Source organism: Carassius gibelio, chromosome B18, assembly GCF_023724105.1.
Source record: "Carassius gibelio isolate Cgi1373 ecotype wild population from Czech Republic chromosome B18, carGib1.2-hapl.c, whole genome shotgun sequence".
NCBI classification, from domain to species: domain Eukaryota; kingdom Metazoa; phylum Chordata; class Actinopteri; order Cypriniformes; family Cyprinidae; genus Carassius; species Carassius gibelio.
The window spans coordinates 14,394,832-14,422,080 of record NC_068413.1 but is presented as its reverse complement, the minus strand read 5'-3'; the positions used below and the strand labels follow the sequence as shown (position 1 = coordinate 14,422,080).

The 27,249-nt window shown below is 37.4% G+C and overlaps 1 protein-coding gene across 1 annotated transcript; it reads left to right on the top strand.

Annotated features, from left to right (window-relative positions):
• On the top strand, window positions 1–26,712 carry LOC127977860 (synapse differentiation-inducing gene protein 1). The gene is made up of 4 exons (XM_052583033.1): window positions 1–515; window positions 14,458–15,854; window positions 20,503–20,649; window positions 23,616–26,712. The coding sequence occupies exons 2-4, from the start codon at window positions 15,438–15,440 to the stop codon at window positions 23,769–23,771; spliced, it is 720 nt and encodes a 239-aa protein (XP_052438993.1). The 5' UTR covers window positions 1–515; window positions 14,458–15,437; the 3' UTR covers window positions 23,772–26,712.
• The last annotated feature ends 537 nt before the right edge of the window (window positions 26,713–27,249 follow it).

The window sequence follows — 27,249 nt, the reverse complement described above, 5'->3', positions numbered from 1 at the left end:
AAAGACAGTGGAGGAGGGAAAGAGAGATGTGGAGAGAAAAGAGGAGAGGAAGATGCACGGATCCGCTTCACTGCTGTAGTTTAAAAAGTCTCACCAAGGGGACTTAGAAGAGCATTGGTGGTATAAATACCCAGCATAAACAGGATTAAAAGAGCAACTACTGAGAGACAAGCAGAAAGAGAGAATAAAGTGTAAGCATCAGGAGCACTGTGAACTGCAGTGGGTCTTTACACGCTCGCTTTACAACAGCACTCAACTTGGGAGAGAAGAAGCGTCACTTCTCTGAACTCTTTTACTGGAACACCATCCCATCTCTCTCTCTCTCTCTCTTTCTCAATCTCTCGTCAGAGATGCTCGTACACACAAATGGAGAATATGTCTTGGTGCTGAAGTATTGCTGAAGTTCAAACTGGGCCACTGGATTCATCTATTTTGGTCCACTCAGTTGCTCCAGTCCCACTGGACACGCACCCACACACGGACAACATCGCAAGAGCTCAGGATCCAAGGAAGAGGTACGTTTTGCTTTTATCTTTTGAGAGAAAAACTGATTTTAATGCATAAATCTTTAAATAATAATAATATATAATAATACATTTTTAAGATAAATGTTTTTCATATTTAATTTTTTTAGATAAGTAGTATATGTATTAATTACATAACACCTAATATTTAAAACATTACTATATATTTATATATATATCTTACATATGCAATATATATATATATTAAAATCGTACATATTGCATAGTTTCAACTTGTAAATATGTCCAGTTTTAAATGAACATACACAGATATTTACTTGCTGTATCAGTATTGTCCGGTGTATTCATGCCATGCAGTTTCTTTATGGGTGGTCTGGGTGTAAATACTATCTTTATCTGCATTCCTCTTCGGACGTATAATATTTCATGTCACATCCTGGATGAGCAGATGTGTGGGACATTTTTCAATTTTGCTGTGCTGTTTTTCGGACCTCTGACCTGTTCTCTTGCTGCTTAAAACGCACAACAAGATTTCAAACAATCCTTTTGATTTCCGTACACAGCTGGTGCTTGTGTCAAACAAATTAAATCACAAAGTGTGACGCCAAAGTCTTCTGTGTCTCTTGCATGGTACTGTATGTAATGATATTTCTGGCAATCATACCACACACAAGCCTTGCTCATTGTTATTGTGTCACTGACTTCATTGACACGAGTACGTCGTGGCTCCGCAGGAAATGGGCTGGTTTGGTCAAGGACACACTTTCTGCTATTGTTTAGAAGAACTGCTGCAGTTCCAATTAGAGAGAGACATTTCCATAGTTATTCACTGTATCTGCAATCCACCGTTGCCTCTGTAGTGATTCATGTAGTAGATGCTCCCAAGAGATTGCAGCAATAAATGAATTCCCATGTTTAAAATGCACTGAGACAGTTACTCAAAACGTTTTTCACTTTTATTAAAAAGCAAGAAAAAGTGACACCCTCTATTCAATTTCCTCCTCACCCCATACACAAACTATTGAATTCAGTCTACAAATCATACTCTCAGATTACAATAAAAAGGAAATTATTTCATTATTTCTTTTGTGTTATTATCCGTAAAGTCTCTGTGCATGGCCTCTGATTGACGAATCTCACTACTAATCTGAACTGTCCTGTGCGCACACAAACACACACACACACACGTGCACACACACACACACACACACACACACGCGCACGCACACACACGCACACACACACACACACACACTACAGCTCCTGCTGTTTATCAGCACTCTGTGTTGTCACATGCAGTGTGCTGCCATATCCCCCTGCCTGCCGCATACTGGTGAGATAACCTTTTACTTAACTTGAGTAATAAACAATTAGCCGGTGATTATGTGCGACATGTGAGAGGAATTCTCATTCAATTAAATGTGTTCCCAGCAACGCAGAACGTCTCACAGACAAGCTGCCTTATTGTGTCTGTTGTATTGGCATTATGAAGTGCAAAGAAGCTGTTTTTAGAATATTTGAAGTGTTAAATATTCCATGTAATGGGTATCAGTGGGATGGGCACTCTCTTCATGCGTGTGTGTGTGTGTGTGTGTGTGCGTGTGTGTGTGTGTGTGTGTTGTGGTCTCTGACTCAGATGATGGGGGAGAAGGCCAGTAAGAGGTCAGGAAACTGAGAGCTCTTTCCTTCTTTGCTCTAGGTCTGATTTCTAGGTTACAACTTTGTGGAAAAATATACTAATGTGTATTTGAAATACATTTATTTCATATCAAGTATACTAAAGATACTTGATTTACATATTTATATACATAATTAAAACACACTGCTATTGCACTTTTAGTTTTCTAGAAAAGTATACTCGAAGTCTGCAAAATTGGAACAACTGATTTTGTACTTAATGCGCCATAATTGTGAGGAAGTAGTGCTGAAGCCCAACTAAAGATGTACTGAAGTATATTTGATTGTGCTGGAACAATAACAAGTGTGCAATCCTCATCAACCTTTTTGGATTTTCAGAAGTTATAGAATGTAAAAGTGTAAACCTGGAAATGCGTTAGGACCGCTGATCTACAGTCAAACCAAAATTTGTTCAGACACCTTCAACATTTCTCACATTATCACTGTTTTTCCCCCAGCTATAGTTAAGAAAATGGTGATATAATGTGACAAGAACTCAAAGTAAATAAATTTTGGTCTCAAATTTTTTTACTGGTAATCCACTGTATGAAGAATTTTTGGGTATGTCATAGTTTAATTTTGCTATCCTCACTTGCATGAATGAACACACTACGTCCTGCACACACTACAATTTTTTTTTTTAAATATATATATATATATATATATATATATATATATGATATAATTTTTTTTGATATAATTGAATAATTTTTAGTTTGACTGTATAATAGAGAATACCGTATATACAGATCAGTAGTTAGGACCGTTGTGTTAGATTGCTATTGTTTACATCCCTCAAAATGGTATAGGGCCTATATTCAGTTACGTTACTTTTATCATTTTTTTTTTTAAAGGCCAACATCACAAAACATTTTGTTGACTGATAAGTTTACGGTGCATGTTCAACACAAAAATACAATATTTATGTAGCGTACTGCATGTGACAAAATAAGCTTAGAATGGAACTCTATTTACTGCTACGCTTCTACTCCCAGTGTTATGAGGGCAGTGTGAATGCTGTAACCTGTTCATATCTAACTAAAATAAATGTGTCACTTACATGAGCAGTGGGAACCTAAGCTAGTTCTGAAATTTGTTCCCCTACCACATCCAACTCTAGCATCAGCAAAATAATCCTGGAGGCTTGTTTGGTTCCTTGATGCCATCATAAGCCTTTTAATTTATTAAATGCCCTCTAGCAGTAGAAAGCTGCTTGTGTAGTACAGTACACACACCTCACTGTGTACTCAACATGCACATACAGCTGAAAGTGTCATAAGAGGACAATACACCAGCAGATCTGATTGATCAGATTTTGCTCCTTATGCATAGCTCTCGTGTCTTGTAGCCATCTCAGTTAATATAATATATTATATTATATTATATTATATTATATTATATTAAATATTAGTATTGTAAATGTTTTTTTAAATTTTCATCATTATATTTTTTCTGAAATTCTAAATTTTATATTAATTATATATAATACTAAAGTATATATTTCACTATAAAATAGAAATTTAGTATTTAATAATAATAATAATAATAAATAAAAATATAAAAAAACATAAGAAATATGGCTATTATTTTGTATTTTTAATTTAGTTAGTGTAATTTTTTTTTTTTCCCCAAATTGTGCAGTTTTATAAACAAGCACAACAAATGTGGAGCTTTTTTATGGGATAGTTCACCCAAAAATTTTAATTCATGAATTACTCGTCTCCTTCGTGTCATCCACTGAACATAAATAACATGCTGTTCTGTGTCATTTTCTACATTGTTAACACTTTGAACTGAACGAAACACGTGTGGCGCAGCTGACACAGAACAGCATACGTCGTTTACGTGTGTGATACTCTCCAAAATGGCATAAGGGTGATGCGGAAAAGACGAATTGTTGAATAAAGATGTTTTTTTTTTCTTTGCATTCAGTAATGTCGTAGCTTTGTAAACTTACGGTTGAACCACTGATGTCACATGGATTATTTTTAACAATGTCCTTACTACGCTTCTGGACCTTGATGGTGGTAAGTACATTGCTGTCTATTGGTGGGTAAGAGAGCTCTCAGAATTCATCAAAAATATCTTAATTTGTGTTCCGAAGATGAACGGAGGCCTTACGGGTTTGGTGCGGCATAAGGGTGAGTAATTCATGACAGAATTTTTGGGTGCACTTTAATTATCAGAAATGTTGCAATTTGATTTTTTTCCCCCAAATCATGCAGCCTTAAAAGGTTAGTTCACCCAATTATCAAAATTATGTAATTAATAACCCTCATGTCGTTCCAAACCCGTGAGACCTCAGTTTATCTTCGGAACACAGTTTAAGATTTAGTCCAAGAGCTCTCAGTCCCTCCATTGAAGCTGTGTGTACAGTATACTGTCCATGTCCAGAAAGGTAATAAAAACATAATCAAAGTAGTCCATGTGACATCAGAGGGTCAGTTAGAATTTTTTGAAGCATCGAAAATACATTTTGGTCAGAATTGTCTTCTCTTCCGTGTCTGTTGAGAGAGAGTTCATAACAAAGCAGTTTGTGATATCCGGTTCGCGAACGAATCATTCGATGTAACCGGTTCTTCTTGAACCAGATCACCAAATCATACTGAATCTTTTAAACGGTTTGCATCTCCAATACGCATTAATCCACAAATGACTTCAGCTGTTAACTTTTTTTAATGTGGCTGACACTCCCTCTGAGTTCAAACAAACCAATATGCTAGAGTAATTCATTTACTCAAACAGTACACTGACTGAACTGCTGTGAAGAGAGAACTGAAGATGAACACCGAGCCAGATAACGAACAATAGACTGACTTGTTGCAGAGTCCACGCTACAACTATAACGTTAAAGGGACAGCGAAACGATATTATTAAAATCACTTCCAGAATGATTCTTTCCCTCTAATGGATGATAAAAACATCGACACTCAATCAGAATCCATCCTGCTATAACAAGCTCGAGAATTTAAAGCAGTGGATGAGCATGCCCTTAATAAACAGACGATATCGTCTGCTGGTATGGATGGTAATATCTTTATCTTTAAAGTTAATTTTATAGTTATCATTCTTGGTGTGAACGGGACTTTAGTAGAAAAGTAGATATAAAAATAGACATTATATATGACAGACTTATTTTTTCAACTGCTCCACCGAATGTCATTTTTATTAATGTTTGTTCAGTCATGCCAGGTTTGCGAGATGTAATAGGCAGCAAAGGATATCTATGTTGCATTCAACCAACCTTATGAAGACATCAGTCAACAGAATGTTATGCAAAGATTTCATTCGGACATGCCTTGATGCTTTCAACCCCCGGATACTGCCTGCGAAAGCAGCATTTCTCATCGTTTGGACACCACAGAAACTAGAGCAATGTGCGCAAAGATTTCAGACATGCAACCGGAAAAAATGCAACTCAAACAGAAGACCAATTCCTATCCAATTGGCTCTGATTTTCTTTCATGCTTTATTGTCACAAGTATAGATCTGTCAAGTCCTGGTGCCCTTTTCTGCACCCAAGTGGATCAGCAAGAATAATGAGATGTCCCATTATAAACAGATTACGGATAATGAGAAAGAGTCATACACATAGATGCAGAGAGTTTATGGCTCATAGACAAACATATAAAGTCTGAAACACACATCAGTCTGTGGAAGGGAAATGCCCCTACAGCGTCTGTATGCTCACTGTCTGTCTCCCTCTCTCAGGCACAGCTGGTGTGGGGCACAGCGGGGCCTGAGGGATGAGAGAAATCACCCAGCTAAGATATGTGCAAATGGCTCCTCTGAAACACTGACTGCTCTCGCCAACTCAAGGGAGAGAATGAGAGACAGAGAGTGTCAGGGGGAGAGAAGAGGAAATGACAGGGAAAAGAATAGAGGACGAGGCAGAGTGGAAGGAAAGCCACTGATAAAAAGTACCATGGTATTACCAGGATTTGGGATATGGTACCATGGTAACCCAGTGGTTTTTGGACAATAAAACGTAAACATTTCAGCTTAAAGACAAAGACACTTCTATTCCCCTCACTAGCTGTCCACTGAAATGGTGGAAAGAAAACGCTCAAACGTACCCACTTCATTCCTCTCGTTCCAAGGCTTACCTAACAGTCCCAGCAACTTCTGTTCCCAGTGAAAATGTTTTTTTCTATGGCAGGGGATATTGTGAAAGCTCAAAGATCATAGCTTTTGCCAGAAAATGCAGATATGCTGGTTTTTTTTTTGTAAAAGAAAAACTGTTGGTAACTTAAACCCTAGTGTTTATGTTGAACGTACTTGAAAAGAACACTTTTTTTGAGCTTTAAGAAGTTCTGTCTTATGTTTCCTAATTCTGTTCATGTTAAATAAAAAAATAAAAAATCAGTGACAGACATACGTATTCAGTTGTTAATTTGAATACAGAAGGTTTTTATTAAACCTTGAAATGTGATCTTGTTTGGAGGAAATTTAAGTTTTTTTTATGTTTTCGAAATAAATCTATTTGAATTTTACCTTAATTTTGTACATTTTATTCAAAATATCATGATATGGATCGTACCGTGAACCCACTATCGAGATACGTACCATATCGTGATATAAATATTTACTGTAAGTGGCAAGTTGTTACATATTTTAAAATGTTTTAAATTCATTATTTAAAATATCTGTTGACCAAAACAAAGGTTTGACATTTTGTAATATTACATTTACTTATTACATACATTGGAATGGAAAAATACAGCATGACCACAACTGACCTCAACATTAGTCCAGCACATTTACATAGAAAAACGATAGAAAAGCAGGTGGAATGCAAAACGCGTTCTGTTAACAGCCTCTTGCATCTTACATCTGCAGTATATACCAAGTTAGAGACATAGTACTGTTTTGTAACCCTGGTTACAGCGAGAACAGTTAGATTGAGAGAGAGAGCGAGAGAGAGAGAGAGAGAGAAGGTAGGAACAATCAGACTTGAAAGATGACTGATAAATGAGCTCATTTCCAAACACACGCACAGAATGCTGGGATTTAAAAGCACCCCTCCCTCAGCCATGCTGAATTCCTTTTTCCATTATAATGTCATTTAGGGAGGAATTATGTATCTTTCTTTCCTGAGTATAATGTGACACTGTTGGGCTCAAGGAATTATTGTGCTGGAATTATAAAGGCTCACTTACAGTATATAAACAGAGACGCACAGCACAGAAATGACGAATGAAGACTTAGGCTCATTAGTCTTCAGAACTACATGAATATGTTAGAATTGTAGATGCAATCCGAAATGTTAGATGCAATCCTAAAGACTGTTAGATGCAATCCTAAAGACTTAGAGTTAATTTTTGCTTTAATTAGCAAAACGCAGCTGTTCTCTATCATGCTTTGTTCCAGTCATGGTTGGTATATTGAAGGGTGAGTGTGCTTGATATTGCCTTTCCACTCAGAACGCTATCTCTCTTGTGCTATCAGTGCAATATCTGTCGTCCATCAGCCTGTTCATTGGCACTTACAGTAGCTGCTTCCTCCTGCTGCCGTTTACTGAGTCTGGCCTGTTTCCTCTTCTGTTTCCCATTCTCAAAGATTAAGACACAGAAATCAATAAAAGATTAACAAATATGTTTTCCCCTTAACAGTGAGTTTCCTATCTGAACTTAATTGGGAAAATGCAAATAATGACAGATTATAGTATTGATTTTTTAAATGTGCAGACGATTTATTACAAAGATTTATACATCAAATAAATGCTGTTGTTCTAAATTTATAAAAAAAATCCTGAAAAAAAGTTATTCCGTTTTCTACAAAAAATATTAAGCGACTGTTTCCAACATAATTTCTGAATGACCTTGTGACACTGAAGACTGGAGTAATTTGTCTTATGAAAATTTAGCTTTGCCATCACAGGAATAAATTACATTTTATAATGTATGAAAATACAAAGCTTCATTTAATTGTCCATGTAAAAAAATGAAAACACTGTCTATACATTGCTTTGTTTGGCCTACAAACAGCAATATTGGCTCAACCAATGGAATGAGCTAGGGGTAAAACTTTGTTTGACCAATGGCAGCTGGGGGCGTGTTCAAAAAACTTGTCTAGAAACATTCATTCATTAGTTAACTAATTTGTTTGTTTGTTTACTTACTGTATGCTATTTATTGGTGATGCTAGAAATTAAGAAATTACTTAAAATGGTACAATGAAACCTATTTTCCCTTTAAGAACCCAGTGTTAATAATACCAAATGTACATCCATGGTGGACACACATTGTTATATTTCATGCTCCCTGTGATGTTTTTTTTGGGGGGGGGGGGGGGATTTGAAAGCACATTTATAAAGGGACCCTGAGTTTGTCTAAGCTGAAATAATGCTGAACAGGTTAAAGGAATCAAATAAAGGACAGAGGTCAGTAGTAAACAGTGCAAAAAGAAGATAAAGTAGCCAGAAAAAGAGAGAAGGGTTCTCTGTAAAAGTGCTGGTGCTGATTTGCTGTGCTGTCCTTGTAGAGCTCAGTCTCCGAGTGTTTTATGTGTGAGGCAGAAATCAGAACGGGAGGCAGGCTTATAATGCAGCTGACAGCAGTCCTTTTATGGTGACTGGATGGGGTTGGGGGTTAGCAATAAAGCTGAGTGCATCTCCTCTGGAAGCAAGCCATTGTGGCTTAAAGGGAAAGTTCACCCTGAAATTTAAATAATGCCATCATTTAGTCATCCTCGTCTGAAATTTTTCTTCTTCTGTGGAACACAAAAAGAGATTTTGAATTTTGAATAATGTGCTGGTTCCTATTTTCCATTTAATGAGAACAAATAGGGACTGGAACTTTCAAGCTCACAAAAGTACCATAAATGCTTAATAAAAGTGGTCCATTTGACTATTGTGCTATATATGAAATATACACTTTCACATTATTCGCATTGTGAACTGATTCACCGAACAGATCTGATTTAAAAGAAGGATTTGATAATAAATTGGACATCCATGTAAACTACCAGACCAATATTTTAAATAATTCAGAAATTTAACAGAAATAATTTTGCATTCCATTTATGTTTTTGAAAGAAGTTTCTTATGTTTAACAGGGCTGCATTTGACAAAACACACAATATAAACTGTAACACATTAAACTTAAAATATATTCAAATAGAACGTTGCTGTATTGTCACAATATTACTTTTTTTCACTGTATTTTTTTTTCTTTTAGAATAATCGGTTACATTCAGATGCACGTCACATTAGAAGAAAACAAACAAAAGACCCAATGCTATTTTTTTTGTGAACTGTCCCTTTAAGAACTATAAACAATGTGAATGTGTGTGGGTGTAGGTCTGTCCATCTTTTATTTCCTGATATTTGTGGCCCTCTCCATGCTGCCTGTTCTCCTGGTGGTCCAATGTGTTTAGAGGTACACTGCTGTAATGTTGATGTCAGAGAGAGCAGGGATCTGCTCCTGAATTATCACCCTGGCGTTCTGTCTGCACGACCAGAGTATAGGAGGAGAAAGACAGGAGAGCACAGCAAAGCAATATGAAGCAGAGTAATGCAGGCTTCAGCACTCACTGCTATCCAGATCTGCACTCGACTTGAACACTCCCATACTGTGCTCCATATATCTTCATGATGCTCTGTGCGGTAATGGATAGTGTATAAAATCAGATGCAATTCGATTTTGCTTCTACTTTATTGATCTAAGTGCACCACTATAGTGTCAATTTCTTTCTTTATCATGCCACTCTATGTGCTGCTGAAATCAGATTTCCTTTTATACTTTTATATTTGAGGTAAAGCAGCTGGGTATGACTATAAAACAGTAGGCATAGACTATTTTTGATTGAAAATAGTTTGAAATATTCCTTTGCCAGTTCAAATACAAATACAAAACAGAAAACAGTGTCAACACCTTTAACCTGAACTGATCTGTTTTGCCTTCCACAAAATCTTATAATGACCTAATGAGTGGGCAACTGTATGAATCACTTCATCATCTCTTTGTGTCAGCTTTATTTTCAAAACTGCATTCATGCTTTAAGCATAAGATCTGTCAAACAACTGACAAAAGCACTAACAAAGTCTGCCATTCATTGCATTGTGAAGGAATATATGTCAAATGTTTACCCTAGTGAAAAAAAAAAACTTATTTGAAATACATTTATTTCATGCTAAGTACAGTATACTACAAATACATTTACATATTTATGTACCGAATAAAATTACACTGCAATTGTACTTTTGGTATGCTAAAACTGGTATACTTAAAGCTGCAGTCATTAACTTGTGTTTTTGGTTTAAAAAAAAAAATGCTAAATTGCTAAATTGGCTCTACGAGACCTAAGGACACCAAAATGAGCAAATGGTTTTTTTAGTTTTTCTTTTTTTTTATTACCAATACTACTTCAGTAATATGATTTTATAATATTACAATAAAAGCGTTCTGTATGCTATAGAGAAGTGTTCAAATGAATACAGTTTTGTGCAGGAATACCAGATGCAATTCTTCTTGCTGTTTGTGTTACATTTATAATGTGACTTAGGCAGCACATATATTTTTAAATTTTCACTGAAAACAATTTAAAATAAATACTGTTACAAATTTATCGTTCATTGTTAGTTCAAGTTAGTAATACATTCACTAATGTTAATGTGAGGCAAGGGGCACCAGGCAAAATCTTGCATTGGGCAGGAAATTGGCCAGGGTCGGCCCTGACTAAAAATCTTGCTTTATAGATTATAGCAACAATTCACTTTCATTATATGGCAAAGGACTCAAGCATTCTGCTAAACTCTGCTAAATGTTCACAGGTTTAGGGTGAACTATCACTTTACTGCATATTTATATTATACTCACTCGCACACTCTGCAGAGGGCAAATGATTGCCTTGAGGAAATCGTTAAAATCTAAATTTATATTAAAACGTTTTTTTTTTCTAATGTAGTATTCTTGCATATTATTAATATTAAGTATGCTGAATCCTTTTTTCAAAGTTTTCATTAACACTTAGTAGAATCATTTTAAAGGATGCTGCGTGCATCCTAAACCAAATCCATTTACATAATAAATTAGAAAATAATCAGCTGTGCCTTGGGTAATCTCGAGCAGCTACATAATGCGATTGACAGAGATGATTTCAGGAGTGCTAGACTGGTGCGGACAGGCATGTAGAGGACTGATCGAAAACAGCACAAGGTTAGCAATGAGAGACAGACGCTCACCTGCACCAGATGCCTGTCGTTCTGAGACTGTCATCCTGGTTTTTCAGGGGCTGACTGACTGACAGAGGGGACCCTGGGAAATGTGACAGACCAAGTTGTTCTCTTTAGCACCCACTGACTGAAACTCTTCAGCCAATAATGACTGATCAAATAAAGGCATACATCAAATTTAATGTCATAGAATTGGAAACTCTAGACTGTTAAACTGCACTTTTTTCCACCCTTTAAGGTAACTGCAGTAAGGGGATTCTACTCATAAGGTCATTCTAAGCTCAAGTGAATAACTAAAGTTCTTCAAAAAGGCCCCTTCCCACAGGACATGTAAAGGTGATTTTAAGGAAGTAATTGTTCTTTTTATGATCATCTGATTCATTTTGAACCTTTAACTCATTTATCTGGCTTTTCTTAACCCATTTTTTTTACATACACCAAAGATTTTTGGGATGCACATCCAGGGCACGAAGCTCCTGTCCCATTCCACCACATCCCAAAGATGCTCTATTGGGTTGAGATCTGGTGACTGTGGGGGCCATTTTAGTACAGTGAACTTATTGTCATGTTCAAGAAACCAATTTGAAATGATTCAAGTTTGTGACATGGTGCACGTTGAGTGGTTGACACTGACAACAGCAAAAGCGAAGCATGCACTTTTCACTTGTAAAACTCAAGGGTGTGGGTATTGTAGTCTCTGCTCTCAGTGGGACGTGCATTGTGAAGGGTGCTCTGAAAGCGGCAGCGCAGGCAAAGGATTAATAGGAACACCTGTTCAATTTCTCATTAATGCAATTATCTATTCAAGCAATCACATGGCAGTGGCTTCAATGCATTTAGGGGTGTGGTCCTGGTCAAGACAATCTCCTGAACTCCAAACTGAATGTCAGAATGGGAAAGAAAGGTGATTTAAGCAATTTTGAGGGTGGCATGGTTATTGGTGCCAGAAGGGCCGGTCTGAGTATTTCACAATCTGCTCAGTTACTGGGATTTACACGCACAACCATTTCTAGGGTTTACAAAGAATGGTGTAAAACTGGAAAAACATCCAGTATGCGGTAGTCCTGTGGGTGAAAATGCCGACTTTTAGGAGAATGGGCCGACTTTTAGAAGAGCAACTTTGACTGAAATAACTACTCGTTATAACCGAGGTATGCAGCAAAGCATTTGTGAAGCTACAACGCGCACAACCTTGAGGCGGATGGGCTACAACAGCAGAAGACCCCACCGGGTACCACTCATCTCCACTACAAATAGGACAAAGAGGCTACAATTTGCACGAGCTCACCAAAATTGGACAGTTGAAGACTGGAAAAATGTTGCCTGGTCTGATGAGTCTCGATTTCTGTTGAGACATTCAGATGTCAGAATTTGGCGTAAACAGAATGAGAACATGGATCCTTCATGCCTTGTTATCACTGTGCAGGCTGGTGGAGGTGGTGTAATGGTGTGGGGGATGTTTTCTTGGCACACTTTAGACTCCTTAGTGCCAATTGGGCATCGTTTAAATGCCACGGCCCACCTGAGCATTGTTTCTGACCATCCCTTTATGACCACCATCCTCTGATGGCTACTTCCAGCAGGATAATGCACCATGTCACAAACTTGAATCATTTCAAATTGGTTTCTTGAACATGACAATGAGTTCACTGTACTAAAATGGCCCACACAGTCACCAGATCTCAACCCAATAGAGCATCTTTGGGATGTGGTGGAACGGGACAGGAGCTTCGTGCCCTGGATGTGCATCCCAAAAATCTCCATCAACTGCAAGATGCTATCCTGTCAATATTGGCCAACATTTCTAAAGAATGCTTTCAGCACCTTGTTGAATCAATGCCACGTAGAATTAAAGCAGTTCTGAAGGTGAAAGGGGGTCAAACACAGTATTAGTATGGTGTTCCTAATAATCCTTTAGGTGAGTGTATATAGTGTATTTTGTTTTTTGCTTTATAAGCTCCATATTTTCGTATGTCACGATATAGGAGATGTCAAGTGATTGTTACAGCTATAAAATTTAATTACACTGTTTCAATGTCAAGTTAACATTCTGAAAGAAAAAAAGTTGCTAATATGTGGCAGGCACCCCCCCCCCCCCCCACACACACACACACAATAATTAGAAGTGTCTTTTTATCTTGATTCATGTAATTCCTAACTGAATATGACAAGACCAGAAACATTTTGTGGTTTCAACATATAAGGCATACAAATAAGTGTAAATGTATGCATACAAATAGTTTAGAATGATTACTTACCTATTTGAATTAGACCTAACATTTCCTTCACCATTTTATTCCTTTAAAAATGTCTCACAAAAAGCCCAGAATTGTCACACTATATGCCGTGATAGTTACAATAAATCCCAGATGTATGACAAGATACACATTACAATATACAGTGCATTAGAGAGTAACTGGTTTATTAAACCAGAGGCTATTGTGGAGAAGAAAAGCGGTCACCAGTTAATGAATAATCAAGATGGTTCACATCCTGATGACAAATGACTCTGACTGACAGAATAAACAAGCTGAAGGGCATATCACAGAGGGAGGACGTCACCACATCATAAGCTCCATTTCACACTGACTAACTTATATAACTAGGCATTCGACCAGGTGTTTACATTGGAAATATTTTATGAATACACCACCTAGAGCTGCAGACCTCTGCTGGACCTCAATTTCTCTCCGGCGATAGATTCAAGCGCTGCTACCAAGGCTGTTTGGGTGTTTTTAGGTGAGGGCCACAGGGATTTGAATGCAGAGCCAGTAAGTGGACTAGTTGACGTGAAATACATCTAGAGGGTGTGCTCTTGAACCATTTTTAAAGAACTTGGGCCGCTTGACCATATTTCCAAACCAATGAGCCTTCTGCCCTCTCACTGATGCTCTTCGCCTTTGAGACAGACGTGCTCCTAGAATAGACCACTTAGAAGTGTTCAGAGGCAGATTTTGAGTTCACTAGTGTCCGTTCCTTGGCACATACCATCCTTCCACTCAAGCATTATAGCAGACCGGCCTTATAAAATAGAGACACTTGGGGATCACTTACCAAGAGCCGCTCTTGTATGCACTGAAGCTAAACGCTCTTTCTGACTTTGTTCTCTTCTTTTGGCAGCACTGTCCAAGTACCACCAAGAGAGGTGAGAGGTGCCGGAGACGACTCTGAGAGACTTCATAAGGCTGGGAGAGTGTGGAGCATTAAAGATACAGGTCCCCACAAGAGCTTTCTGATCTCAGCTAGTGCTATAAATCAATAGCTGTTATAGAAAATAGACATTTCTCCTTGGCAACGGAATGGCTTTCTTGAGCACTTGCTGACCGGAAGCCCCACTTCAGAGGATACTATTTTTATGGACGTCTGAAGTCTATTTCTCTGAAAAATGACTGGATGACTAAAACGATATATTTATATATACATATGCATAGCTGATAAAGCTGTTCTTTTTTTACGCTTACGCTGACACTTCCTTCAAAGCTTTTGGCACTTCAGAGAATATTCCTATCAGCTTTGGACTGTCTAAATCGCAGCTATTTTTATCCCACTACATATTTAGATAAAAGTCTCCCACTACAGAATTCTGTTCAAAACATTTCGTCTGAATGAGTGAGAGCAGAAGGGAGGTGCACGCTTAACATCTTCACTATTTTATCACAACCTGTCTACATTCTGTTGCTAATCATGGTTTTCCATCATCAGAAGTGACTTCTTCCATCTTTTTTGGTGCAAAATGAAGCACATTAGCATATTTATGGGCTGAGATATATCCAAATGTGGACAACGTGCTACATGGATCTTGCATTCAGTCATCAAGCAAAGGAACGAATAGCTTCTGACATGTGAAGAAAATTGAACATTCGAGAATTCTGTGCATTTAAACACATGGACTAAAATCACGGTGTCAGCTTGGGAGGAGATGGAGGAACACATGAGTTAGTTTCCTTGTTAAGGTTAATGCTTGTATCTGTGTGAAATCAACCAAAAATTGCTTTCAATTGTTGTTACTGCTATCCTATAAATGAGATATTCATAAAAGTAAAATTGTTGGCCATATTAACCGGAAAGCATTAGTTGATGTCAGATCCAGATCTCGGAAAATGGAGAATCTGGATGAGCTAGAACATCCATTGCTGGGTGACAGCAGCCCCAAAAACTCAAGTGGAACCGGCACCAGTGGCAGTGGACTGTTCAAAAGCATGTTGATGAGAAATGAGGAGGACAAAAGACTGCCCCCTCTGGACTGGAGGAATTATTGCAGGTCTACAGACATTCAGCAGCAGCAGCTCCTGGATCCATGTTCATTGTCTAGCACTCTAGAGACTCTTTATCCCCCCACTACCATTTGGGCTGCTGCTGACTCCCTGGGCATCCACAGTAAGGAGTATCTGGAAACCACTTTTGTGGACATCGGCCCTGGTTCACCATTGGAAAGGAAGTTACTGGCAGAGACAAGAGATGTCCATAGTGTATCCTACAGCATAGAAGATAGGGATGACCTTTTGCCAGACTTTGAGGTAAGATTTTTCCTCCAGAATTCAATACACTGTGTTTCTTCAAGTACAGACAATTTTGACTCTGTGTTTAACACATACAAAAATAAATGTATCCACCTTAAGTAAAGTAAGGAAGAAAGCCTATGGGTGAGACTTCTGGTCCATTAGCCGCCACTTTTGGTAAATAATGAGGAGAATAACAACGTGCAGTAAATGGTAAACTGTTTGCACTACAAACCAATGTGTTCATAATTAAGATAATACATTAAAATAATATGATAAGACACACCAACTTCAAATATCAAGCAGCAATGCTAACTGTTTTGTTCAGCTAAAAAAAAGCTGGATGGAGTGGACACAGATGAGACCGGAAGCCAGACCCATAGAAAAAGTTGATTACATATAAGGAAATACCATGGCTTAAAAAAATAAAAATTAAATAAAATCTATATATCTAGATAGATACACACACACAAACACACACACACACACACACACACACACACACACACACACACACACACACACACACACTATATTTAAAAGCTTGATTTTAGCAAGGACACATTAAATTCATCAAAAATTAAATGAAAGACTTATATTGATACAAAAATATTTTCTATTTCAAATTATTATTTTTTTTTCACTTTTCGTTTATCAAATAATGATGTTTCCACACAAGATATACAAGTATAACATATAAATAAAAATTATGTGTTCAATTAATATTACATTATTAACATTATTAATAGTGCTGAAGGATCACGTGTCAGTGAAGAGTGGAGTAATGGCTGTTGAAAATTCAGCTTTAACTTTAGATAAATAAATTACTTATAAATATTAAATTATTCATATTTAAATTCTAATATTTCACAGTAGTACTGTTTTTACTCTATTGTAATGAAATAAATGCTGCATTAGTGTACATGAGACTTTGAAAACCCCCACACTAGTGTATCTACAGTACAAATACACTTTCAGCCTGTTGTTTTTATCTTGATTTGGCCTTGCCAAAATTCCAGCAGTGGTGGCAATGGCTGCTTGATTGATCGTCTTGTTTCCCTTCATTCCTTTGCCGTTGCATTTGAACTCTGTAAAGAAAGAGGGAACCGAGTTTGTGCCAAGTCACTCTCTGTTTACTGGCATCGCAGTTGTTCATTCACAGTCCAAATCCTCATAGCTTCCTGCATTGGAAAAATAGAAACTCACCTAGCTGTTAAGCCCTGCATCTCCTCTAATGCTCTGGATACTGCAGCACAAATTCAAATGCAGAACAGTCAGTGAAAGGTGAATGAGCTTTTAAATTGAAAAATCAAAAGGCATGAATAGCAGGGGGGATGTTGAGCGCAGACACTGGCCTTCAAACCCAGCATGATTATTGAAAGCTCTCTGTCCACTGGCGTGTGAATAATAATGCCACGATGCTGATGAGCTCCATGCCAACTTCTATTTCATACACCAGCAAACAAGATCTAGGCCAAAAAAAGCAAAGATTCAGACAACAGATTCGACTTACCCTCTAATAATTTTGAGTGATGGCTTAAAAAAGCAATTTCTTTACACATCAAAGTATCCGACCATTTATGTCCGTCAAAAAATCGGACACGATTTACTTTGCGCCACCACATGCAGCTCAAACGAAACATAGCCTACTCCAACACTTAGCATTCTGCGTCAGAGCACAAAAGCATTCCTCTGAAAAGCAGCATGTCACATAACACAAACACTCAGTCCCTTTAAAAGAGCACTTGAGGTTCTCTCTGTCAGCACTGATTACACATGCTGTCATGCCATCAGCGCTTTTCATCAGGAGGTCAAGTGTAAAACTGCTGCCATTGAAATATTTAAAAACCTGTTCTGAGCAGAGGCTGTGCTAACAAAGAGGAGAGACGACTGTGAGGTCGGCGAGACCGGAGCGAGCGACTGCAGTGTTTTATGAGGACCTGCTCTACTATGACACAGCATTAATAAAATATTATTCTATTTAAATACCAGAACGCGCTTAAAAGTGATGTGGGACATGGTAACATGATTGCAAGGCTACTCTTTTAAATATTTATGGCCTTTATATCATTTTCAGATGGCTGTGAGGTTTACGGATAATTTAAAATCCCCCCGTGAGATCTCAGACATTCATTTGTGACCATAAAGTCGATTTGACAGGAGCCTGAGCACCGGTAAAGATAGCTTCTGTGGCTTGTCAGGTTCCAAAAAGTGCTGGGTAGCACTGATTACATAATCGGATTCTAGGAATTAAGTACTTGTAATTACATTCTATTTTAAAATACTCATAATCAGATTGGTTTCTTTTTAACAATTGAAAATGGTGGTAAATTGTTCATGATTGATTCGCCATAAACTATTTTTCTATATCTAAAATTTTGTTATAAACAAATCAGAAATTTTTGGATGACATAGGCACCAATTTAACGTTATAATTTATGGAGACCCTCTCTTGTTTTTGTGTGGGTGCTTGATCATTTTGGCGCTATGGACATGACAAATTAATTAGCATAATACCAAAGTCTAAATGTGTTGTCTGCCTCATGTTTCCTTGTCGGCTCTTGAACGTCTTCCTTGTGTTCTGTGTCTCCCTGTTCGGTTATAAAAGACTCGTTTTGTGAAATCTCCTCGTTCCTCCCGTAAGCAATTGCATAACAATTGCCGGCAGCCATATCACCCTGGAGCCCAAGACTGGTTGCCCACTGAAGCTAAGCAGGGCTGAGCCTGGTCAGTACCTGGATGGGAGACCTCCTGAGAAAAACTAGGTTGCTGCTGGAAGAGGTGCTAGTGAGGCCAGCAGGGGGTGCTCACCCTGTGGTCTGTGTGGGTCCTAGCGCCCCAGTGTAGTGATGGGGACACTATACTGTCAACAAGCACCGTCCTTCGGATGAGGCGTTAAACCGAGGTCCTGACTCTCTGTGGTCATTAAAAATCCCAGGATGTCTTTCTGAAAGAGTAGAGGTGTGACCTCGGCATCCTGGCTAAATTCGCCCATTGGCCCTCTGACCATCATGACTTTCTAACAATCCCCATGTCTACTGATTGGCTTCATCACTCTGTCTCCTCTCCACCAGTAAGCTGGTGTGTGGTGGGCGTTCTGGCGCAATATGGCTGCCGTCGCATCATCCAGGTGGATGCTGCACACTGGTGGTGGATAAGGAGATACCCCTGGCTATGTAAAGTGCTTTGAGTGTCAAGAAAAGCGCTATATAAATGTAAAGAATTATTATTATTATTATTATTATTATTATTATAACATATACGAGTGACACGTCTTGGGTATTCTATAGTCTTTGATAATACACATAATACTTTGTTTTGTGAATTAGTTTCATACTCAGCTTCAAAATGTGTACAAAATGCACTTACTTTTTTGATAACATTTGAGACTGTTTAGTACGCGTTTCGTAACTATAACTGACATATCCTGTGACCTGTGACAAAATGTCAAATCTAGTTCTTGGTGTTTTCATGTTTATGAATGCTTGTTCATGTAATGCAGTGTTTATTTAATCTTCTTTGTATTTTAGTGCAATATTTTCTATTCATATCTATGTAATAATATGGCAGATTATTAGTCAGAATAGATTAAATTACTGACTACAGTTTCCGTTGTTTAATTAGGAATCAGTGACAATTACAATTTGTAAGTAATCTAGTTAAATTGATTACTAGTTAATTGTTAAATAAGTTAACTACAGGTCTCTAAGAGCTAACAAAATTCAGTCTAAGGGTTCACTATTCAGGCACAAAACCTTTAAACTGGGGTTAAAATGAATCGGTGAATCATTTATTTAACCAGTGATTTGATTATTTACTGAAAGGCATCAGACTTAATGCTACATATGGAAGTGAGGCCAGAGCATGTTTAACGATTCCCTCTGCTCATATCCGGCTGTATGGCTGCAATGCAATAAATTGTGACGAAAAATACAGCAATACAGCATTTTGTCAAGCCACACTGCTCCGTGTTGAAAAAAGTAGCACGTAGTTAAGATACTGTAGTTGTTTCTTGCTTTTTACTGCTGAAAAATCAGAGTAGTGGAAAGCTTAGACACCTGTCAGTGACCTAAACAACAATGCTATGGCTAACTGTTCCCTTTCCCATATGCATCTTACACCATGAATCCTTTTTGTGTAGAGAAGTCCATGAAGTACAAAGCACATGACACACATCTTGAGGATGTGAACACTATGGTTGTAGAAAGATAAAAAATGAGCAGAGTTGTCAGACACAGTCCTAGAGAAAGAGACAGATTGAAAACAGCTCTTTTTTTAAACATGAGTCAGAATTTGCCTGTAGGCAGCACAACTAGCGCACATTTGGCATAACCTCATTCAGTCACATTATCTTACAGGAACCAGAAAAATCTGCAACAGATACATTTATACAGAACGGCAAAAGTAAATGCAAGTCATTGCCTTTGTTGGATAAAACCTACATTTGAAGTTCACATGTTACAAAAGCTATTTATATAACGTACAATTTTAGATGAGTCATACCTCTGAAACTCTATTTCACATGTTCCTGTGAGGAACAGAATACAACATGCAATAAATAATAAATTAATAAAGGTTTTATCCCATAACAAACATAATTTCTGACCAGACATTATGTAACATTATGTATCCTCCCTGGTGCTGATGACTGTGAAATGTACTGCAGGACTCCTCCAGTGATGACTTCAGTGATACAGACAGTGAAAGCAACTTTCCCATCATGATCCCTCAAGATTACCTGGGCCTGGCTTTCTTCTCCATGCTCTGTTGTTTCTGGCCTCTGGGTATTGCTGCGTTCTATCTTTCCCAAAAGGTAAGGGAAAAAAAATAATTTTAATTCTCTTGGGCTCTCTCTCTCTATATATTTTTTTTAAGTTTCTTATTACCAAATCTCTGGTATGTCTAGCATTTATGTAGCTATCGGCTTACACACTTTCATAAGGCTTCCATGAGACTTTTCAGAACAAATTAACAGTATAAAAAGAATGTATTTCATATGTTTTGCAAACACATTCTGCTAATTCACTGAAAAGAGAAATCTGACTGAAAAGAATTATTAATTCATAAATTGTTGGCATTGCTCGTTCTTTCGTCAGAAATACAGGACACATGCATAATGGCAGCTGAAATATTTGTATGGAAAATGCACAGTGCGTACAGCTGTAGATCCCCTGCCAATCATGGTCATATTATTCTAGTTAAATAATGTTTATATTCCCATGAGGAGTCATATGCGAAACTCAAATACTTGTGCTGATCTCTCAATAGACTCCTCCAATCTGACTGACTATTATCTATTGCTATTATCATTATCCTACTCATAACCTTGCATCGTTTGTGAGCATAAAGAATTCTGATGTCCTTCATGCCCTTCAATGAAATATAATGAAAATGGCAGATGATACATTGCAGATTGGAGTGCCAACTAATGGAGAAGACAAGAAAATGGACTCAACCCATAAATCATATATTTAGAAGTCCATTATATAGAAGACTGTAGCAGTGCTCTGTACTGCCCAATTATAACATCACATCTAGTCTGTTTAAATACATTTTGACAAAAAATATCAACCAAATGTAGATTGTTGGTAAAGCATTAAAAACGTAACATAACCCACAAGGATATGCGCGCATATATGAAACCTATATGCAGTGTATATGCACATATATGTTGCATATATGCACATATATGATAATATATATGCTGCATATATGCGTATATATACTGCATATATTCCATATATATACTGCATATATATGCCACATATAGGCAAAATTGAGGTGCATACATGTGCATATAAATATGCATATATGTGCATAAAAATATAGGTCTCCTGTATTGCTTCTTCATATCCACATATAAGCCCTATACGTACAAGATATGTCTTCTATATAGCTAATGGCAGGATCTGGTCATTTTGTAGCTCATATCCCATTTTTGACTGTCATACATGATGCCTAGCTCTAATTTCGATTTATCAAGGCAAAAACTAAGAATTAACGAAAAAATTATGCAAGAACTTATGAATTTGCGAACACGTGAAATTGGTATCAACATGTAATTGGCATGTTATGGAATTTAACTATGGCAATATATTATCATGATATACAGAGCCGGACAGTAACGGAGTACATTTACTTGAGTACAGTCCTTAAGTAAAATTTTGAGGGATATGTACTTTACTCGAGTATCATCTTTGGGGAGTACTCATGACTTTACTCAACTACATTTGAGAGGCAAATATTGTACTCTTTACTCCGCTACATTTCTATCCTTTACCGTCAGTACCCATTACTTCTTCAGCCCCGTCCACACGGAGACGGACCCACAATCTTTTTTTCCCTCGTCTCAAGAAATATCCGCGTCCACACGAAACCGATGTAGTATACATGCCAGACCAGCATGTGGCGCTGTAATTCTGCCAGAGATACACTTAAAACTGAGAAGAAGACATGAATTTGCTGCGCGTGGTACACAAACGAACATGGAACAATACATTTATTAATCCGTGTTAATGTTAGTGTTCAGTGTTTGTTCATGTTTTTGTTGCTGTTACGTGATATAGTGGTGTTTGACTAGGGGCGAGACGTGGGCTGATGAAAAAGAAGAAAAAAAACTGTGAAAACAAAAAAAAATGAACTCAGTCGCACAAATTTAACAGGCTCTTCAAATATACTTCATTCTTTGTTAATGTTTTTCAAAGAATTGTTTTCGCTAATCGTGGATTCTGAATTCATTGCCACAGATTTCGCTTACGTTTCGCAGTTTTTCGTTTGGTGTTTTGACACAAACCTCTCGTGATGGCGGGCTTAACAGTGATTTACTCTGATTGGATAGTGAGCTTTTGATGGACAGGTGCTCTCTGACTGGGAAGTACAGACGCCATAAGTATATGTATGCACATATATATGTGTACATATATGTGTAAATATATGCGTGCATATATGTACATATATGTGTAAATATATTAAATTAAATTAAATTACTGCATTTAGCAGACGTTTTTTTACAAAGCGACTTACAGTGCATTCAGGCTATCAATTTTTACATATCATGTGTTCCCGGGGAATCAAACCCCCAACCTTGCGCTTGATAGTGCAGTGCTCTACCAATTGAGCTACAGGAACACATATATATATATATATTGATGTTCATATATATATATTGAAACATGTTTATATAGGTTTTTTCAATGTGGGAATGCACTACTTTCCACTCACATGGCATTGTATTGTTGTATTATTAAGATTTGTCTTTGTCTCATCCTCAGATGAACCCTTTGTTGACGTATATCAAATACAAAACTCAAAACAAAAGCTTCTTTAAAGTCTGGAAAGCTGTAATCTGATTGGCCACCTTTACACAATGTGTTTTTTCATGTGTTCTGGGATTATTTAACAAACTAAAGAAACTTTAATATTCTATTCAAGACTGTTTTTAGTGGAGGAGGCACTACAGACGTTCAGCCCACATAGCTGACAAGACTCTGATCAATGGATTTCATTCAGACTTTAATTAGTGTCATAATGAGAGGCCTCTGGTGATTGATTTCCAATAGAGCACGAGGTGTTGTCTAAAATGAGGGGATCCAAGTTGAATGGAGAAGAGAAACGAATAAAAGAGATAGCACAAGGACGGAAAATACGCAGGCCTTTCACTTATCCTACGCGAAAGCTAATCACTGCAGTCATACAGTAAACAACCGTGAGAGAGCTGATGGACATACATCATTCACTATGATTAATGCAACTGTTTACCTTCTCTTCTCTCCACTCCAGACGAACAAAGCATCAGCACAAGGAGATTTCCAGGGTGCCAGTGCGGCTTCTCGGCAGGCTCTGTGGCTCTCTGTTCTTTCAATCGTGTTCGGCATCATCACTTACATCTGCGCCATCGCTGCCCTGATCTCCTATCTGTCCGGGAAACCACCTTAAAGACTGCTGTATCAGTATCTTCTCTCAATTCTTCTAGAAATGCAACTCCCTGGTTCCCAATTACACAATCCACTGCTCCTTGCATATACGCACATTCATCTACACCTGTAAAAAGTACATTGATTTGGCAGAGACGCCACCTTTGTAACATTTTCGGCAAGTTTACAGCTGTCATATTAGATAAAAAAATGCAAAACACTACATTTGGAAAGTAATTAATATGACTCCCACTTCAGAAAGAGAGGCCTGTGCTCTGTCTTAGCGCTTATATCTAAGTTGGCAGGGGAGGGAGTGATTGAGGCACAAGGGTTTGTTAGAAGGGAACTAGACAAAGACTGTGAGATCAGGAGATCACAACAGACTTGGCTGTAAAACAGCAGGTCGTGCCCTCCGAGACACATGACTCAAGCCAACTGGGTCATTTCCTATTTGAGCTCTAAAGCTGGTCATTGATTCACTCTCCAAATTGAAAACACCACAGTAAATGACTTTAGAACAAAGTTGGAAATCTTCAAATAGAAAACATGTACAAGTTCAGGCAGATTCTGCAAATATGAGGATGCATAAGTATGCAGAGGCAAAAGTTCAATGCGATGAGGGAAACACACATATACTGAGCAGCTTTCACTGAGTCATGCCTTTATGAGACGCTTCTCTTGCAGGACTCTATAGCTTGATAAATGCAGACCCTCCATTTTCCACCTACTGTACCAACATTACTGTATGGAAACACTTCATATGATTTAACTGAATCATGCCTGCAAACTCTGGACTGGTAGAAAAGGTGGTGAATCAGACCACCAAACATTATTATTTATTTATTTTACATTTTCTTAACTACTATTTTCTGTTATTTACAGTACAAATATACATATTAAATTATAAACCTTATTTTAGCCTTTAAACCATTTTTTAAGAAAAAGGATTAATCAAAATGATTAAGTTATGTAATTTAAAGGTGCTGTATGTAAGTTTTTGACTCTACTAATGCATAAAAATACCATAATGTTTGCAGATATTTAAGAAACATGCTAAGTTAACATACATGTTTATCTGAAAAACAATGGTACAGTCAATTATTCTCCTTTGAAAATGTGCATTCCTGGAAGGAATGTTGGTCTTTGTTTTGGTTTGTGAAATCCGTCCACTGCCACTTTACTCAATTGTATTTCGGCATTTGAAAATACAGCATATTTTATTGAATTAATTGTCAAGTGTGCTCATTCATGTTTGTGCCTTCAATCTGGCAACCTGTGTGCAAGTCAAGTCTGAGGGGTAGGGGCAGGGTGAAAAAAAAACCCTCCAATATTTAGCATTTGGACTGCAATAGTTCAACTACTTGGTGTCAATCCTACATACAGCACCTTTAACTATAACTGTTCACAAAAAAAACGACCAACAGGCTGAAGTCAATTTCTAATTCAACTCTCTGAAAGTATGAAAAGTATGAAAAGCAGAAATTCAGAGGTTACTCCTGTATTCAACGCAGATTTTAAACACCATTGTATTAACATTATACATAGGACGAAAAGAAAATGGTATTAAACCTCTGAAAACATTCAGTTCTCTTTAAATGTACATTCAGTTTTGCCCAAAAGCATTGCGTTTGAAGGTATGTAAACATCTTTAAATGACAAGACTGTAATTTATATTCATTCTGAAGTACTGAACATATAGTATGAACGATTTGTAAATGTGAAATAAAGGGTATTTGCCTGCCTGGGCAGTTATTAACTTACAGAATCCACGAGGATAAAAGCTAAAACTGTAGTCAAGTGACATTTCTACCACTGGGAACTCTATTTTGTTGTAGCACTCTATACTTAAATCCCTTTTTTAGGCCTACTCTTCACCTTGATAACCTCAGAGGCGAGTGAAACTAGTTGCAAAAAAAAAAAGCTTTTACTGAAGTGCTTTAGTTGGAAGTGTCTCGGATATGAAACACAATACATTGCATAATCTTGTCTTCAAATCCATCTGCATTTATGTACAATTATTCCTTTTTTTTTAGCAGTATATTTGTTCACAAACTTTGCAAATGTTCTGTTCATTAATTTGACTGGTGAACTGTTAAAAGTCCATACAACATATATATCTGGAATCATTCAAATGTTTGTGGTCAGTTTTTTTTAAAGAAATTAATATTTTTTTCTTCAACAAGGAGATGTTAAATTGATCAAAAGTGACAGTAAAGACATTTCAAGTAAATGTTGTTCTTTCTATTCATAAAAAATGTAGTTGTTTTCACAAAACTATTTGTAACATTTTAAAATGTAACTAGAAATATCTCTAATATGTTATCATCGCCTAACACTGAAGACTGGATTAAAGACCATTAAGGCCTAAATAAATGATATTTTAATATATCCAAAGAGATAACATTTATTTTTAACTGTGATAATATTTCACAATATTAAAACATCTTACCGACCCCAAACATTTGAATGCTACACTGTCCCATTACAGATAAAGTCTATATTCAGATAAGTCAAGTGCACAATACTTCAATCAGAAAACCACGTGTGATTTAAAGGTTTAAATGTGCCCTGTTCCAAAAGATTAAACCACAAAACAGTGGTCAGCATAAACAGCCTTGGCAGGTGCCCTTCGCGCTCCCCGCAGTTAGAAATTGGGTCACATCATGGAAGGAAATGATGTATTACTTCTGCAGCAAGCTGCCCCATAGAACAGAGGAGAGGAGTGATAGCACAGCCCCCTCCAGTGAGCTATCATTGCCTGTGTGGGATCACAGAAGAGCACCACAAACAGTCCTCCAGTGCACAGGTTATAGTGATGCGGTCGCGTCTCAACACAGGAAAACAGACCAGAGAAATCCTCGCCTGTCATTATTTTATTCCTCCTCTACATTAATCTTGTGCAAATGTGTACATTTTGCAGGTAACTGTTATGAACAAATAAATGCACTTGACTGAACATTTAATTTGGTTTTGCCTTTATAATACTTGCACTTGCATTGATGTTGTGGAAAGAGCCTGTGTTTTAATGATACTCATTACAATACACATCTCTAGAGGATCTAAATGGAAGATCAAACTGCGGTGAACAGCTATTAATTATAATGGATATATACTATGGAATTTCCTCACTGACCCAGCTCACACAGTCTAATGGAAATCTCAATCACTTTTACGGGATAGACATGAACAACTATCAATCACTTAATTAACCCTTACACTGAGTTCCTCTGGAGTCTGGAGGTAAGGTACTTGCATTGCATGTGTTAAGGTGTTCCCTTTGTTGTCTTGAAAAAGGGGTTTCCCGAGGATGCTGATTGCCTGGAAGTTCAGTAGTTGTTGAAGTGAAGTCTTGGGAGCCCATCATGTCTGAAGACTAGGGATGCAACAATAACATTTTTTTCCAGAAAATTCTTGAGTATCTGCCAATGCCGATCCAATCCGATTTCTTCTTATCGTGGCTAAGTAGCAGTGGGCATGCAGGGCGCTCAAAGAAAGTGACA

Excerpts from the sequence above, each read along its gene's own strand:
- LOC127977860 (XM_052583033.1), top strand. The coding sequence starts at position 15,438 with ATGGAGAATCTGGATGAGCTAGAACATCCATTGCTGGGTGACAGCAGC. Across the intron at positions 15,855-20,502 it reads ACCTTTTGCCAGACTTTGAG|GACTCCTCCAGTGATGACTT; the intron begins GTAAGATTTTTC and ends AATGTACTGCAG. Across the intron at positions 20,650-23,615 it reads CGTTCTATCTTTCCCAAAAG|ACGAACAAAGCATCAGCACA; the intron begins GTAAGGGAAAAA and ends TCTCCACTCCAG.